Source organism: Panthera pardus, unplaced genomic scaffold, assembly GCF_024362965.1.
Source record: "Panthera pardus isolate Hobbes unplaced genomic scaffold, ASM2436296v1 HiC_scaffold_22, whole genome shotgun sequence".
Taxonomy (NCBI): Eukaryota; Metazoa; Chordata; class Mammalia; order Carnivora; family Felidae; genus Panthera; species Panthera pardus.
Window position 1 is genome coordinate 14,179,851 of NW_026526788.1, and position 17,631 is coordinate 14,197,481.

The 17,631-nt window shown below is 41.2% G+C and overlaps 1 protein-coding gene across 5 annotated transcripts in view; it reads left to right on the forward strand.

Moving 5' to 3' along the window:
- The window catches only part of PRKG1 (protein kinase cGMP-dependent 1), a 1,256,614-nt gene that overhangs the window by 1,030,375 nt on the left and 208,608 nt on the right, over nt 1–17,631 (forward strand). For all 5 annotated transcript variants that reach the window (XM_053910263.1, XM_019430062.2, XM_019430063.2 and 2 more), the window contains 2 exons: nt 4,706–4,783; nt 14,358–14,452. In XM_053910263.1, the coding sequence (XP_053766238.1) occupies nt 4,706–4,783; nt 14,358–14,452 (173 nt within the window). The remainder of the gene's footprint in view (nt 1–4,705; nt 4,784–14,357; nt 14,453–17,631) is intronic.

Consider the following 17,631-nt stretch of genomic DNA (forward strand, 5'->3'; position numbering starts at 1 on the left):
CATTCCACCTTGGAGATGCTTAGACCTCTATCCACTTCCTCCTTGTACTGATGTGCCTACTGAGACCCTTGATCTCTTCCCCTTCATTTTCTCTCTCTCTCTCTCTCTCTCTCTCTGTGTTCTCTCTCTCTCTGTCACGCGCGCACACACACACACACACACACACACACACACACACTCCAGAAGGTCACCCGGGGAGGCTGCTTCCTTCTGCTTCACCACAGTTCAGAGGGGATTTGAAGACAACTAGTGTGACTTGAGTCTTTTCTTCTCACAGCCTAGTGTCTCAGCATTACCCGTCCCCCTTCTGCACCCACCCCCGTCTCAGTCCTGTCCTTGCAGTGACTGCTTGGGTTGCTCCATGAAGCAGACACGCTTTGGGCTCCTCTGCAATCCCTCCTTCCCATTTTCCCATGGCTAGGGGTTTGCTTTCACTTGAAGGGTTTTCTTGTCAGCACCATGGGGTGACGTTGAGCCATGAAAACCGTTTAGAGGAATCCCATTCGTCTTGTTGGGCACTCATTTAAGAACAGACATGTGGCTCAAAGGAGACTCTTGGGGACGGTTGCCAGGGTTCTGGCCCTCCATCCCCAGAAGGAGTTGTGGGATGAGAGGCTGCCCCTCTTGGCTCTGACCCCGTCCCAGTGCCCGGAGCAGTGGACCCGTGTGGTGGGTGCAAACCAGCAAAAGGGAAAGAGCCCTCGCTGTGTGGGGCACAAAGCGTCCTTACCGTGTAAGCCATTTACTTGATAAGTATTGAGCGAACACCCAGGTGGTCTTCTGGGTGCAAGGGGGAACAGCAGGGAAAACACAAATTCCTTTGTGGAGCTGACATTCTAGAGGAAAAGGTGGTTCAGAAAAGACTGATATGGTAAACGTGGGGCTGATGCCTTCCGCTTGCCCACAGGCCTACTTTTCACTTTTCCTGGGTCCTTCCGTCTGTCCAGAGGCTGATTTGAATTGGGAGGCCTCCACCGTCTCCTGACTCCCAGCTGACCCCAGCCAACAAGGAGCCCCAGCGGGATACCAAAGGGTAGAGAAGAGAGAGGGCAGTCTCTCTGGGGCTGCCGGTGGATCCTTCTTTATCAGAAGGATTGGTTCCAGCTCTCGGTTTACTTTACCTTCAGCATTCCTTGATGCCCTTGCTTCTGTCCGTCAGCCCTCTGCTAACCTTCCTCTCCTGAGATAGCTCCTTCTGAGCTATGCGGCGTGGAGGGGTATCTCAGGCAGAGGACAGAGCCTACGCAGAGGCACTGAGATGGGCCCGGGTGTTCAAGGTACAGCAAGAAAAGTGGTGTGAATAGAGCAGGCTTAGTGCGGGGGAGGGAGGTGGGTGGTGGGGCCAGCGAAGGAAAGGAGCAGAAGCCGTTAGTACCTTGCAGCTTCTGTGGGGCCCCGTGCACATGGGGGCAGACGGGCTGACTGTGTGTTAACAGCATCGCCTGGCTGCTAGGTAAGAAGGGGGACCAAGGGGTCGGGTAGGAGTGGATATCCCAGTTAGGAGGTGACGGGGCAGGAGAACATGGCAGCTGGAAAAGCACCTGAAGAGTCACTGCGTTCTGGGTATAATCTGAAGGTGGAGACCGTGGGCGTATTAACAGAGTAGTTGTGGGCCTACAAGACGGAAGAGTCAAACGGGACTCCAAGACGATTGGACAAGTACCAGGAAAGATGCGCTTGTCATCAGTGATGGAGAAAAGTCACGGAGAGGCAGGGCTGGGAGAAGGTCGGGAGCTCCGTCTCATGCATGTGAAGCGTGAGGTCTGTGGGAGACTGTTTCAGTAGCCCTGATGCACCCCATCTCCTAAGGTTCATACCTCTGTGCAGCCCCCTCCTCTTGCATCTGGGGCCTGCTTGAACCCTCTGAGTGTAGCACAAATGATACAGGACCTGTTCCCAGGCTGGGCCTTGGGAAAGCCTGGCACCTTCTGCTTTTGCGCCCTTGGAAGCCAGCCGCCATAGAAGAAAGTGGCTCTCCCCCAGATCACCATGCTGTGGAGGAGACTAGGCATTCCCCCCAGAGAGGCCTGCGTGGGCCAGGGCAGAAGCTGACAGTCAGAGGCGTGACCCCAGCTAGTGACCGGCTCCCAGTGCTCACCATAAGCGTGAGGCCTTAGACCTTGCAGGGATCCAAGCCGACACTGAGGGAAGCCAAAGAATGATCTGGTTCACACACACTACCAAGAGACATCATAAATTGCCGTTTCAGGTCCAGAAAACCATAAAAGATTTAGCTCACACGTTCTCAACCGGGCACAGTTTTGCACCACCACCCCCCCCCCCAGGGTAATTGGCAATGTCTTGTGACATTGTTGGTTGCCACAAGGTTCACTTTTGGGATTTAAAGCAGCTCTGGAATCCAGGGGATAGAGGCGACAGTGGCTGCTAGAGACCCAACAGCTGGCCAGGGCAGTTCCCACCAGCAAAGGATTATCTGCGTCAAGATGGCAGTGTGTTGTCCCTGAGAAAGTCTTACTTTCGCACTTAGGTATGTAGGGTAATACAGTATAAATCACTGTGGCTTTCTGAAAGGAAAGGACAGTCACATGGGGAGGAATGTGCTGTTAAGGAGATAAGTAAAAATGAGCTCAGATGAGCTAAAGTTTCTTCCAGTTTTGGTGCTTTTTGTTTGCATTTTTCTACCTTTTCCAAAATAACAGCGTTTCTGCTACCATTACGTGGTCTCTTGTAACCTGCGAATTCTCTTCTTTTCGGAGAGACTTTGTCCTGCCCGACAGCGGTGACTTATCCTCATACTACTGTTGGGGCTCAAGAACCTTCTCCATGGGGAAGCTTGGGGAAAGTGTGAGGCTGGACAACAGACCGGACCCAAACCCTACCAACGTGGAGTATGGCGTTTGCACCCTGGCTTGTTTGGGGGGGTTTCAAGAGGTTTCAGATTAGGAAGCAAGTGAGAAATATGACAAAGAGGAAGATAAATGGAACATAATATAACATCTCTGTTACTAAGGATAAAAATCTAGGCAATGAAATACACAAAAACATTCAGTTTCTCAGACACACTGGCCACATGTCACTGCTCAGTGGCCGCATGTGGCCAGAGGCTACTGTATTGGACTGTGTGCCTGTAGAATGTTGCACCATAGGAGAAACATTCAGTGGATGGTTACTACTCTGAGATTTTTGTCCTACCCCTCTTTGTATCATCAGTGCCTAGAACCGGGCCTGACTCGGAGGCGCTCAGATATGTTGGTGAGATCGAGGCACTTTTTTTCAAAATCTGCATGTCGTAAAGACCTTTTCTTTCCCAAACAACACTGTCACTGTCATGACAGTGGAGCGTGGATAGCTTCTTACATGAAGTAAATCAGTTGAAGAATATGCACTCTATAATCCTATTTTTATAACTTGTTACGAGTAAAAAGAAAAAAAAAGGAAAATTAATACGTTAATTTTCTAGATATACGAAAGAAGTTATGGCTGTTCTCACGGTTAGGTACTAACAAAAGGCGGTTGTAAGAGTGGATGGGAGCACCTGGGTGGCTCAGTTGGTTAAGTGTCTGACTCTTGGTCTTGGCTCAGGTGAGGATCTCATGGTTTTGTGAGTTCGAGCCCCACATCCGTCTCTGGGCTGCCAGCACAGAGCCTGCTGGGATTCTGTCTCTCCCTCTCTCTATGCCCCTCCCCCACTGTGCATTAGCACTCTCTCTCTCTCAGAATAAATAAATAAACATTAAAAAAAGAGTGAATAGACAGTAGCATTAAGGAACATAGTAGTGAAGTACATAAGGACAAATCAGTCGTTGGCCTGATGGATACCCCACGTAAGCCATGAAATCTGTTTCCTAGGGAGTGCATAAAGTACGTTTTCTTTCCCCAAATACGGCTCCCTTGCTGAGCCACAGAGAGGAGTGTCGCCAGATGGCACAGTGTCATTTTTCTGTTATAGCTCCTGACCCAGCAATATACTTTTTCCCACCTCGCCTTATAGAAATTACTTTTGTTCATGGCAGGAGTGATCTTCACCCTGGGAACGGACCTACTGACTGTGTCCAAATCTGAGCTCTGACACACTGAGTGATGACCCTTTTGCAGCCTTACTTTGCTCTTCATTTGCTGGCTGATGAGCTCCCAGATGCTGGACCAGAATTCAGTCCATAAAATGAAGACATTCCGTTTGACAGGGGCCGAATCTAAATGACCGAAGCAAGGGCGCGAAAGCATGAGGCAGTGCCTTCAGACTCACCCTAAGACCATGTAACCCACAGTGAAAATCAATCTGGTTTCCAAATGAAGATCTTTAGATGCCACAGTAATTTCTACAAAAAAAGCAGGGGGAGGGGAGGGGAGGGTATCATCATAAAAATACTAAAACCCAAACGAGAATGACACAATAAAAAGACCAGTTTAATTAGCAGCTCTGCTGTTTTATTTCATGCTCAGTTGATGGGAGAGAGAATATTTTTTTCAAACTATTAAAATGAATGAATTTAAAGATCGGAATATAATCACCCAGAAAAATGGCATTAACGAAACAGTTTTAAACGCGAGCATGATAAACCTGATTTCTTTGTGATTGTTGTGCTCATTCACTGTTACTCTTAAATTGTGATCGATTCTTGGCTTGGGGAAAATTCCATCAGGTGAATGCATCCCTGCAGAGCTGACATCTGAAGAGGTTGAGCTGTTTGTGATATTACTCCCTTCTTCATGTTTTTTTTCTATTACTGTTTCTGTTTTGCAGACCCACTATGAGAATGGGGAGTATATCATCAGGCAAGGTGCCAGAGGGGACACGTTCTTTATCATCAGCAAAGGCACGGTAAGCCCTCGAGCACCAAAGGGGGCTGCACAGTGGAGCGGGGCCTGGGGAGCATCAATGACCCCTGGAGGATCGTGCGCACGGGGCGTGAGCTGTTCGAGCTTTTCCATCTTCTGAAACGGATAGAGAAACATTTGAGAAAGGACCTCCCAAAAATGGTGCTGGAGGAAGAGAAAGTAGAACTCTGAAGACCAGAAAATAACCTGTGTTCTATAATTTAATAACCATGATGCTAGATGCCACTGACATGTCTGCATAAATGGGAAGATTCCCATTTAAATTATATAGTTAAACAAGAAACAGACTAAGGTGACTTTAGAAATTCTCAACAGGAAAAAACAAAAACAAAAATGAAAAGTTCCGTCTCATCATTAGAAGCAGTAACATAGCTATGGTAGAACACCAGGGCTTTAAAATCAGATGGTCCAGGGACTCCTGGCTCAGTCAGTTGAGCATCCAACTCCTGATTTCAGCTCAGGTCATGATCCCCAGGTTAGTGAGATCGAGCCCCGTGTTGGCCTCCATGTTGAGCCTGGAGCCTGCTTGAGATTCTCTCTCTCTCTCTCTCTCTCTCTCTCTCTCTCTCTCTCTCTCTGCCCCTCTCCCCGCCCCTCTCCCCTGTCCATGTTCTCTCTCTCTCAAAAAATAATAATAATAAAATGAAATAAAAATAAAATAAATGGCCCAAGTCTGAATCCCCCTATAAAACTTATCAGTCTCAGTATTCTTAGGCAAGTTGCTTAGCACCGAGAACATCAAGGATATAAATATATTCATGTTTTATTATGTCTTCATAAAGAAATTTTCAATGGATACTTCTTAATATCCATTAAAAGTGATGTTATAAGGGAAAGGATAAACCTATTAAACAGGATCTATTAAAAGTGATAAATTATAGGGGAAAGGATAAATATGGGGTAGACAAAGGATATGAATGAAAAATCATAATTTATGCTTTTATATTAACTTTGAAGCATTAGAAATCTACTTTAACTTGTATTTAAAAACTAAATAATAAATTAAGTGAATTGGAAAACGGCGACTTATGCAGACTAACACCCTAAAAATACCTTACATTTCCTTTCATCAGTGAAGTCATAACCTTGTAAGTTATAATATATGATATTTATATCTAATGATCTGAACTTATTTTGCTTCATCATAAGGGATCCTTAAGAGGAATTTGTACATACTTAGCGACAGGGAAGGAGATGCCGGTGGAAGGGAATGTGTACAGCAGTTCTCATTTTTCTAATTGTTATTTTGAAATGTAAGTAAGTTTAGGGGTGCCTGACTGGATTCAGTGAGTAGAGCATGTGACTTGATCTTAGAGTGGTGAGTTCGAGCCTCGTGTGGGGCATAGAGCTTATTTGAAAAGTAAATTAAAATTTTGTTTATTTATTTTAATGTTTTAATGTTTATTCATTTTTGAGAGACAGAGCATGAGTGGGGGAGGGGCAGAGAGAGAGGGAGACACAGAATCGGAAGCAGGCTCCAGGCTCCGAGCCGTCAGCACAGAGCCCCACGTGGGGCTCAAATTCATGACGTGAGATGGTGACCTGAGCCAAAGTCGGATGCCCAACCGACTAAGCCGCCCAGGCGCCCCAATTAAAATTTGTAAATGAAGAAGCGATTTCTAAAATGTAAATAAGTCTGTTTCTTCTAATTGAACAAATACGACTGACTCTCGTACTTTATGGCTCATGTGAAAAAAGGAAAGCGATTTACAGACCCACAGTGAACAGGATACGTGAAAGATTATAAATCTTGCTGGGTCACAGGTTAGATAATCCCCTCTGAAACGATTTTGACTCAAGAATGTGTCCGACTTTACACCAGTGACATGTCACTAAAGCGAAGATGGCACCGGCTGTGTTTGTATCATACCTGTTCTGTTGACGGATCGCAGAAAGCCTGGGACAGACATAGATGTCAGGTGCCAGCATCTTGAGGACATCAAGAAATGACATGTCCGACCACAGTTACAGTGAAAACTGTGTTCTGAATGGCCCAGTGTTAGAGGCTAAGAAACCTTAACATTTTGTGGTTTATGTATAAATTATTGGAGCTTTACCATTTACTGTCTTATTTCTTAACATTTGCTAAAGAATCAGGAGAAATTGAAAATCCTCATGGATATAAATGATTCAGTAGGCCACAGGGGGACTTTTTGTCCCGACAGTCTGGATTTTTTTTTTTTCTTTATCACTTTGCTAATCCTTTGCTCTCATGGGATGATACATTTATCCATTTATGATGAATTTCTGACAGACTTTTGTAATTACCCCATTACTGCAAATTCCTAGCACTACCTAAAGGAACCTGTGGTTTGTAACCAGTTTGAGTTTAAAACAGGTGCATTAGGGGTGCTACTTTATGAGTTTTGTATTATGCATCAACAGAAATAACAAGGAAATGACACCGCGGGAGCCCATTCCCTTGGCAATATTTCAGAGCACCATGGGGATCCTGGGAGAGAAGTAGAAAGAATATGTTAGACTCTTTTGACACATTCAAGATGTTTTTTAAACCAGCCGTAGATTTTTCCATAACTAGTTTTTCATGTCCTGCGACTTAGCTGCTATGATTTTTAATCACATTAATTATATGATTATTAAGATATGATATTAGTATATTAATTATACTAATTCTTGTATGCGTGTATTGGAATCAGTATATAAAATCCTGAGGGGCAGGCGTTGAACCCGCTTAAGTCCCAGTGGGATGGAACAGGAGAGAAAAGTAACAAGAGCCTTCAAGTAAGCAGGCCAGTAGGTTGCAGAATTGAAATTTTCTGAATCTCTATGCTTTGCTTTAGGTATACAGATGTAAACTTGTTTTCTTATGTGTTTAAAAAATTACAAAGGGTAACCCTTGCAAAGATCGTTTCCCTGTTACCCCTGAACTGGCTTTTCCTTAGAGCATGTCATAAGACACCCACAGGCAACTAGAGTTACAAGTGGATTCCCCCCACTCAAGACATTCATTTAAGTGTAAGGCTTTTTATTTTCCCATGAAGCACTTGCACACAAAGGGAGAAACTCCGAAATACGTGTTTTTCCCCCGTTAAACCTCCACAAACTGATTGTTCCACACCTTGAGCAAAACGCTTATAGTGATGTCTACAGTACTTGTTGCTGCCTCTTCTAGAAGCTGAGTTAGTTCTCTGTATATTCCAGTTGCCTGGAAACATGACGTTCCTTTCCACCCAACCATGAACTATAAGATATCAAAGAATTCACAAAGGAGCAGTGAAAACTATCTTTGCCCAAATTTTGTGCGTATGGCCCTGTAGCTGTGTTACATCAAAAATTGAACTCTCTCCAGAAAGAAGTTGAGCCAAGATTGAACAGGATTGTTAGGCAAAACTTCAGAGTTGCAGTAATGATTCAAATACATTTTGATTTTCTGATTCTGTTCAACATATCTAATATGCTGCTGTTAGAAAAAAATGTGATTCGAAAGCTCTTGTCCATTAAATGCCATTTAAAACCAGATGGCTTTGCTTAGAATTAATTGTTTGAGCGTGTTGGGTAAACAGATTGGTTTATCATGATGTTTGATGTTGTTGAATATGGAAATTATGGAAATTTTATTTGTATATGGGTACGTAAGAGTGAAGCATGAGAAGCTCTTCCTTGTAGATCAAGGACAAGATAAAATGAGCATTATCAGCACTTCTGTTCAATATGCAACTGAACGCCACAGTCATTACAATAAGGCAAGAGAACTATTTGGAAGTCATGAGATAGAACAGTAATTATATAGGTAAATCTGGAAGAAACACATTTATATCTCTAGAAGAATTAATGAAATGTGTATGTATGTATATAATGGGACATATATAATGGGATATATATATTCATATAATGGGATAATATGTAAAGTGAGGAAATGAACTTCAGCATTGTGTATTAACATGGGAGAATTGGAGAAATCTCAAATACAATACCGCTCAAAAGAAGCAAGTCGCCGAAGAATACATGTGGTATGCTCGCATTTTTATGAGGTTCAACAACAGGAAAATATCTAGTATTTATGCCTGGAATGAGTTGTGAGGGCACGTAGGCACACACATTATATTACAGACATTAGAAAGGGGATCATGACCATGAGATGCACGGCAGGCGTTTTGGGAGAGTGGGTTAGGACACGCAGTGGAGAGAGACTCTAATTTACTCCCATGTTACACAGAAGGTTCAATGATCACATCCTACTCCTAGAAATCCTACATCTTGACCACACTGAATTTAATTCATGGCTCAAAGAGTGCAGGCAAACTTGAAGCTCAGAAAAAACATTCCTACCCTGTACGTGTCCCAAGCTAGCAGATACGTTGCCTAAAGTGCCCTCATTCTCCTTCAGGAGGCATTTGGGTTTGGGAATAACAGGACCAAGTTTTGAGTGCTATGTGAGGAACACTGTTAGAAAGGAGAAATGCTTTGGTTTGGGGACTTCTCGGTTTCTGTGGTCTGTTAGTCACATAGGTAGGAGAGTGATGACCTAACCCTTATTCTCCAGCTGGGTCTTTCCCATAAATCTGTAAATTCTAAGCTTCTTTTGGGTTTTTTACAGTAAACATTGCTTTGTTTATATAACCTGAATCTGTACTAAAACGTTTCGTGTTTTAAAATTGTTTTTGATTAAACATGTTGGTTGAGTACACTGATACTGTTTATTGAAGTCTTCAGTATCAAAGATCAATTTTAGATGTCCCCCTAAAAATCTCTAATTTTTATTTTGATTCTTAATTTTTAAAATATGTGTATGGTTTTAAAATAGAGTTTAAGGGCGCCTGGGTGGCCTAGTCGGTTAAGCGTCTGACTCTTGGTTTCGGCTCAGGTCATGATCTCAAGGTTCATGAATTGGAGCCCCACATCGGTCTCTATGCTGACAGTGCGGAGCCTGGTTGGGATTTTCTCTCTCCCTCTTTCTCCACCTCTCCTCCACTCACATTCATTCATTCATTCATTCGTTCGTTCATTCATTCTCTCTCTCTCTCTCTCTCTCTCTCTCTCAAAATAAATAAATAAACTTAACTAGTTTAAAAAACTCAAATCACTAGACCCCACATATGTCTTTCAGAAAACAAGTTAATACATAGGTAAGTGAAAACATTAAAACACACACTCTTATTTCTCTAGAAGGAAAAGAAGTTTCTGCTCTAAATAGCGTTTCATAGCAACAATGAAAGAGCAATAGTAGTGATAAGGGGATATTTATTTTACAACCAAATGCATGAATTTCTGAAACATGAGTAGTAGAAGAAAGGGAGAAAATATGAGGAAAGTCATCAACCTTTTTGAGCACTTACCATTAAGAGGATGCTTTTCACATGAGATTTCCTTATTTAATTCATACATGCACATACCCTCTTTTGAGATAACTCTCCAATTTTTTAGTTGAGGTGATGAGGTAACACGGGTCAGACAGACCAAGTATTACTGTCTTTAAGGCTCCATAAGTTGGGGTGCCTGGGTGGCTCTGTCGGTTAAGCGTCCGACTTCAGCTCAGGTCATGATCTCACGGTTCATGAGTTCGAGCCCCGCGTCAGGCTCTGTGCTGACAGCTCAGAGCCTGGAGCCCATTTCAGATTCTGTGTCTCCCTCTCTCTCTGCCCCTCCCCTGTTCATGCTCTGTCTCTCTGTCTCAAAAATAAATAAACGTTAAAAAAAAAATTTTTAAAGGCTCCATAGGTACTCCTTTCCCCTAGCATTGTGGGTCATAAAGTACTTTGTGGTTTAAGGGAAAATAATAAGTAATATAGGCCAAGGTTAGAGAGGCTATCTCTGCATATTTAACTTTCTCTATCCTAACTTATTTTTTTTTTAGAATTAAAGATGCAAATGTCCATGCCTGATGTCTGCATATTTAGAATGATTCATTATATGTAAAAAGAAAAAGTGTAGAAATTGCAACTTTAAAGGAAAGCTTTTCTTCTTGTTCTTTGACCTGCTTATCTTTTCACATATATGGATTATGCAGATAGGGTATTCTTCACACTTATCATATAAGCAGAAAGTGGTCTATTCAATAGGTGGCCCACTTTTTATGCCTCTGTTCCTGCATTTCAGTAACATTTTTGTAAAGATATTTCAAAATCCACTGAAATCTTTCCATGCCTTGCATAAACCTGGCATTTCAAATTTTTAATCTTTTTGTTGTTGTTGTTAACCACAAGACAAATGTACAATTATATAATGTATCTTTATATCTAATTTTGAACTAATGATCTTTTAGTATATTACACCTTAGTTCATGCCTTTTTTTTTAATAGGACTGAAAGATAATTTTGTTGCGTTGCCTATTGTACAGTTGAGAAAACCGAGGTTCAGAAATAAAACAATGGATTCATGTCTGTCAAAGTTTGGTCTATGGAACATTTGCATCTAAGACACCTATATTAATCTTTTGAAATGCAGATTTCCAAGTCCCAATAGATTAGAACCTCAAGAATGACAGTCAAGTAGCCCTTATTTTATTTTTCTCTTCCAAGCTTTTACTTAAATTCCAGTTAGTTAACATACAGTGTGATGTTAGTTTTGCATGTAGAATTTAGTGATTCATCACTTGCAGAAAACACACAGTGCTTATCACGGCAGGTGCCCTCCTTAATCTCCATCACCCATTTAACCCATCTCCCCACACTCCTCCCCTCCATTAACCCTCAGTTTGTTCTCTATAGTTAAGAGTTTGCTTTATGGCTTCCCCCTCTCTCCCCCCATCCCATGTTCACCTGTTTTGTTTCTTAAATTTCACACATGAGTGAAATCATAAGGTATTTGACTTATTTCACTTAGCATAATATTCTCTAGTTTCATCCATGTCATTATAAATGGCAAAATTTCATTGTTTTTAATGGCTAATATTCCTGTGTGTGTGTGTGTGTGTGTATACACACCGTATCTTCTTTATCCATTCATCAGTCAATGGACACTTGGTCTCTCCGCATAGTTTCACTATTGTTGATAGTGATGCTATAATCATTGAGGTGCATGTGCCCCTTTGAATCTGTAGTTTTGCATCCTTCAGGGAAATACCTAGTAGTGTAATTTCTGGATCACAGGGTAGTTCCATTGATAACTTTTTGAGGAGCCTCCATACTGTCTTCCAGAGTGGCTGCACCAGTTTGCATTCCCACCAAGAGTGCACATGGGTTCCCCCTTTCTCCACATCCTTGCCAACACCTGTTGTTTCTTGTGTTGTTGATTTTAGCCATTCTGACAGGTGTGAGGTGGTAACTCATTGGAGTTTTGATTTCTATTTCCCTGATGATCAGTGATATTGAACATCTTTTCATGTGTTTGTTGGCCATCCGGATGTCTTCTTTGAAAAAACATCTATTAGTGTCTTCTGCCCATTTTTTAACTGGATTATTTGGTTTTTGGATGTTGAGTTTGATAAGTTCTTTATAGATTTTGGATACTAACAGTTTATCAGGTCATTTGCAAAAATTGTCTCCCATTCCATAGGCTGCCTTTTAGTTTTGTTGATTATTTCCTTCACCGTGAAGAATGTTTTTATCTCGATGTAGTACCAACAGTTCATTTTTGCTTTTGTTTCCTTTGTCTTAGGAGACATATCTAATAAGTTCAGTAGCCTTTATTTTAAGTAAAGCCCCTTACCACAAAGTTTGAGAATCAATGCGGTAGTGTATTTCTATTCACATCTATAAAAGCCTTATCAGCATGCAAATGAGCATCTCTGTGATATAGATTGGTTTAAGAGGGTTAAAACTACATCCCCATGGTTTTGATACAGTGTGGAAAAGTAATCAAATGCATCAGTGGAGAATAATAATTGAATTCCCTCCACCTTGCACATACGTTCTTACTTAAAAAAGTCCTGTTCTTTGTCATCTAATCTCTAAACTCAGAAACCCAAAGCATAGTATTTTTAAATGTGCTTAAGTGTCTAGCATTGTTTTAAGAAATTAATTTTTTTCTGGGACATCTGGGTGGCTCAGTTGCTTAAATGTCCAACTGTTGAATTTGGCTCAGGTCATGATCTCCAGGTGCATGAGTTTAAGCCCCATGTTGAGCTCTGCACTGACAGCCTGGAACCTCTTTGGGATCCTCTGTCTTCCTTTCTCCCTGCTCCTCCCCCACTTGCTCTCTTTCTCAAAAATAAATAAACTTAAAACCCTACTGATTAAAACAAATGAATTTTTTCTACCACCTTACATTTTCCAGGTAGGTGAGTTTTAACTATTTAACCATTCTAGGTGAAACATAGCCAGTTTTATGAATATTAGTAGAACCTGGGGGAGGGGAAGTGAATTAAGTTACAGCTTCCTACATTTAGGTCTTCATTCATGCAACAAAAACATTATTATTTTCCTTCTGTGGACACAAGTCCTTAGGGGCCAAGATATCTTGTTTGGGCAATAAAGCTTTTCCGTTCAAACAACTTACAGCTCTTGGGCACCTGGGTAGCTCAGTTGGTTGAGTGTCTGACTCTATTTCAGCTCAGGTCATGATCGCAGGGTTGTGGGATTGAGCCTTGGGTAGTGATCCACACTGAGCATGGAGTCTGCTTAAGACGCTCTCTTGTGGGTCACCTGGTTGGCTCAGTAGGTTAAGCGATGGACTCTTGGTTTTGACTCCGGTTACGATCTCAGAGTTTGTGAGACTGAGCCCCGTGTTGGACTCTGTGCTGTCAGTGCAGAGCCTGCTTGGGATTTTCCCTCTCTGCTCCTCCCCTGCTCTCTCACTCTCTCTCAAATAAACATTTAAAAAAATTCTGCTCCTCTTCCCTACTCATGAGCACTTTCTCTCTAAAATAAAAATCAAAAAAATAGAAAAAAACTTACAGCTCTTTATTAGGTGAAAACTGAATTTTATTCGTTTTAAAAACTGAAATCCTACTGAACAAAGCAGGTGGACCTTAAGGACTGTCTTGGGTTAGGGACCTCTAAAAAGGCTTCATTAACCTGTGAGTGGAAGAGACAAGCGTGTCTTCGTGGAATGGGGACGTGCATGAGAGGTGTGTAGAAAGATGTTTACTGCAGCAAAAACAATATAAACGTCCACCTGTAAGGAAATGGATGAGTAAACAGAGAATGGAAAAAGGCCCTGAAACATGAAAATGAATGGACTAGATTCATATCTAAGAGCACGGAACAAGTAATAAAACAATGTTAAGGGGAAAAAAATGTAAGTTGCATACTTACATTTATCTTACAGTAAGATACATACTGTATTATGCTATGCATATTTTTTAAAAACCCAAACACATAAACACATTACAAAAGGTTGGAGGAAGGCTCACTTAATTTTTCATAGTGCTTGCCTCACAGGAGGTAGGAAACAAGAACAGGAATGAGAATTAAGTGAAATTCAGATTTCTGGACAATTTATTACTTCTTGAAAACAGCTCGAAACAGCCTAACAGTATTTGATGGGCATTTCTTGTGATGTGCATGGACATTTGTGATATTGTTTTGGTCCTTTTCGTGGTAATGTATGCGTTTTCTTTAAAAGTGGAAACAAGTGGAATTAACATCATAGGTTAGTGTTCATTTGATCAATCCGTGTGTGCAGTGGATATAGACTTTTATTGTTTCCCTTTGCAGGTAAATGTCACTCGGGAAGACTCACCAAGTGAAGACCCGGTCTTTCTTAGAACTTTAGGGAAAGGAGACTGGTTTGGAGAGAAGGCCTTGCAAGGGTGAGTAGATCACATCGGACACGGTTTTGGTTTGAGTATGACATAAATTCCTGTCTTAAATATTGAGCTCCTAGCAAAAGAGGCCCTTTAATTAGTGTTTATCCTAATACCAGACACAGAGGCTTAATAATCTTTTTTATTTATTTCCATGTGGACTTGTAATGCATTTACATAGGCTTTAAGATAAATGGATTAGCTTCTGTAATATAACGTTTTTACAGTAATGGAAAAATTTCCTAGCTTTGTGCTCAGTAACCACAATCTCTATAAAGACTCTAAAAGGCAGGGAAAAGTCTCTGCTAAGCTTACTTTGTGCAGTAGTTTTGCTCAGAATCCTAGGAAGGTGATTGGTTGAGAATTTGGAAATCCCTGAGCCGACTGTACAAACCAAGGATCAGAAGGCAGTGGAGACTGGCTGGGATTCACGTCTGGGTAGTAGTTGTCCTCCCAGTGGCGGAGATAATGCACATGAACATTAACCATGGATGGACCCAGAGACGTATATTGCAAGGTCCCGGAAATTCTACTTGTAAAGCCTCGAGAAGCAAGCACTTGGGATTTCTTCCCATATACTATGGAAGAAAAACCCAGTTAATTTTGGACTACACATTTTACAGAATGCATGACAAATTTGGCACATATATTTGGGTATTCTCTTCTTGTTTTCCAATAAACAACACATCTGAATTATCAGTATATATAGATGAGACTTTTCAAAACTCAGTGCAGGGTGTGTGTGTGTGTGTGTGTGTGTGTGTGTGTGTGTGTGTGTGTACACATACATACTTGAATCAGAAATAACCAATAAACTTTTATTTTGGTATCAAATTCCAGGTGCAGGAGCGTCTGCTAGAGAGGAACCGCAGTAGGCTATAATTCGTTCCCAAAATATTTGGAACACTGAGTTTTGCTTCCATTTCAAATTATGCCTTCTTTTAAAAATTACATTAGAAGCATTTTGTTTAAGATTGTTATGAAGAAATAACTCAGGGAGTTTTAATTTTTAAGCCACAAGCACAGAGCAACTTTTCTTTTTCTTTTCCCACCCTTTCACAGTATAGACATGAAACGGATCTGATAAGTCCTCCTAAGTATACCACATTAGCTAATGAACATTCAGAACCAAATAGAACTAAATGCATTTGACTTTCTTTTTTTCTTTTCTTGTGTGCGGTTCATTTGATCCTTATCTGATGAGCATGTACTTCCCGTTCGCTTTTTTCCAACAGCAAAGTCGGAAGAAATACCACATTCACTATACACGCACAAAAGAATGCGATAGGCACTAGCTTTTCAGTATAACGGGCAGAGACAGCATTGGTACATGAATGTTTCTTTCCCTTGATTATCTGTAGAGGATGCTAGAGAATAATGCCACCTGATTCCTTTGGTCCAAGATTAAATGCCTGTGTGAAAAACGTCGTTTCCAACAGAGCCAAAGAAACAGAAACGTTTTCAATCGCCTCTGATTGAGATCACAAGTGCGACACCAGACAATAAAACATAACTGGAAATTGACAAATTTCCTCTTGTTAGCTTATTGCCACTGAATTTTGGTGCCAATTAAAGAAAGCTTCGGTGGTGGTAACCCCTTCCTAGAATGTGTCTTAAGAAGTGACCCTGAAAAAAAAAAAAAAGGAAGTGACCCTGAAGATACAGTTTATGGAAAAGTTACCAAATTTTCTCTGAGGTCAACATTTAGTGGTATTCCGTCTAGACTGAATTCATTCTAGCATATGGCTATTCACGTGAACTTTTTGGTGCCAAATTCTCTTTTGTCCGTATTCAGTCCTCCGTATACTGTCTCGTCACCCCACACCCCCTCTCTCCCCCAGCAATTTCTTTCTTTCTTGTGCCCTTTGCTCTTACTTTCTCGCTACTCAGCCCGACTTTCTCAGCCTCCTCTAAGTGCCCTCTTACATGTCAGGGGTTTGCTACAAGCATCAGAGTATGCTCTTTCTTTTCTGTCTGGTCTTTTCCGTCGCTTCTCAGCCATAGTTTTACTCTGCGGACCACCCCTTCCTTTTTCAAATTCCCCTTCCTTTGGACCCTTGTCACTGTTAGCACTGCTTAGAATTTCTCATGTGATTTCCATTCATCAATGCTTTGTTCTCACTTCTCTTTATTACATACATCTTATGGCTGCATGTGGCCTTGATGGAAAGAAGTCCATATGCTTACATTCTGATTTGGGCTCAGTATCTGGTACTTTTCAGATATTCAACATGCATTTACTGAATGAATGAATGAATGAATGAACGAACGAACGAACGAACAAACAAATGAGCCTCTCTCTAATGATGCCTAATCAGGTAATCGCTTCTTGCGATCGGTCACTTTCTCTGCTTGGATCTGTTTGGCAGTGGGGAAAGGGTTATGAACTCACTTGTCTACAAGGGTTGCAGGCTGGTAATGTAAATGAGCAAAGTGAGGTAGGTAAGTAGAAGCCCTTACGTCAAGAGTACAGCAGTTACTGAACACTAGCTCATTGCTACAGTTTTTTAAGCAGAAAAAAACTTAGGTTTTGGGAAAACAAATATGAAATGTGATTTTGTAACTTGATTAAAAAAAAAAGCTCTGCAAGCAAAAAACAAAGCAAAACAACAACAACAGCAAAACACTTCTGCAAACGATTTGACCTGTGAGCTGCCATTTTGTGATTTCTATCTATCTAAATTCAGTAAAGGAAGCCTATTAGGTTAACCCTTCTTATTTCCTTATTTTTTTAATGTTTTGGTGTCCCATGGGTGTAACTTGTTTTTCACCCTGAGTATCTATGTTTCGTTTTGATCTTTTCTTTGAGTTTCAATGTTGCACACAAGAAACTCTAACCATTCACAAATCACATTGATTTGTTTTACTTGTTTCCCTCTAAAAACTGTAAAATTTTATGTTACTTTGAGATAGAAAGTCTTCTGGGCACTGTGTATCCTTTTGAGTAATAGCTATGCTTCTTGGCAAATCATATCATTTTTATATTTGGAAGAAAGATTACATAGTCAGCGATCTCTGTGTGTCCGTAACAGCTTTTCAGATCATTGTTTTCACTCATGTAAAATTTATACGTACTGGGAATTGTTGCTTTATTTTCTCAAGGATGTCCAGCAGACCATTAAAATACTGGTAATTTTGACATGAATTTTTGACCATTATTTTTAAATTTTAGTGTGCCTAATATG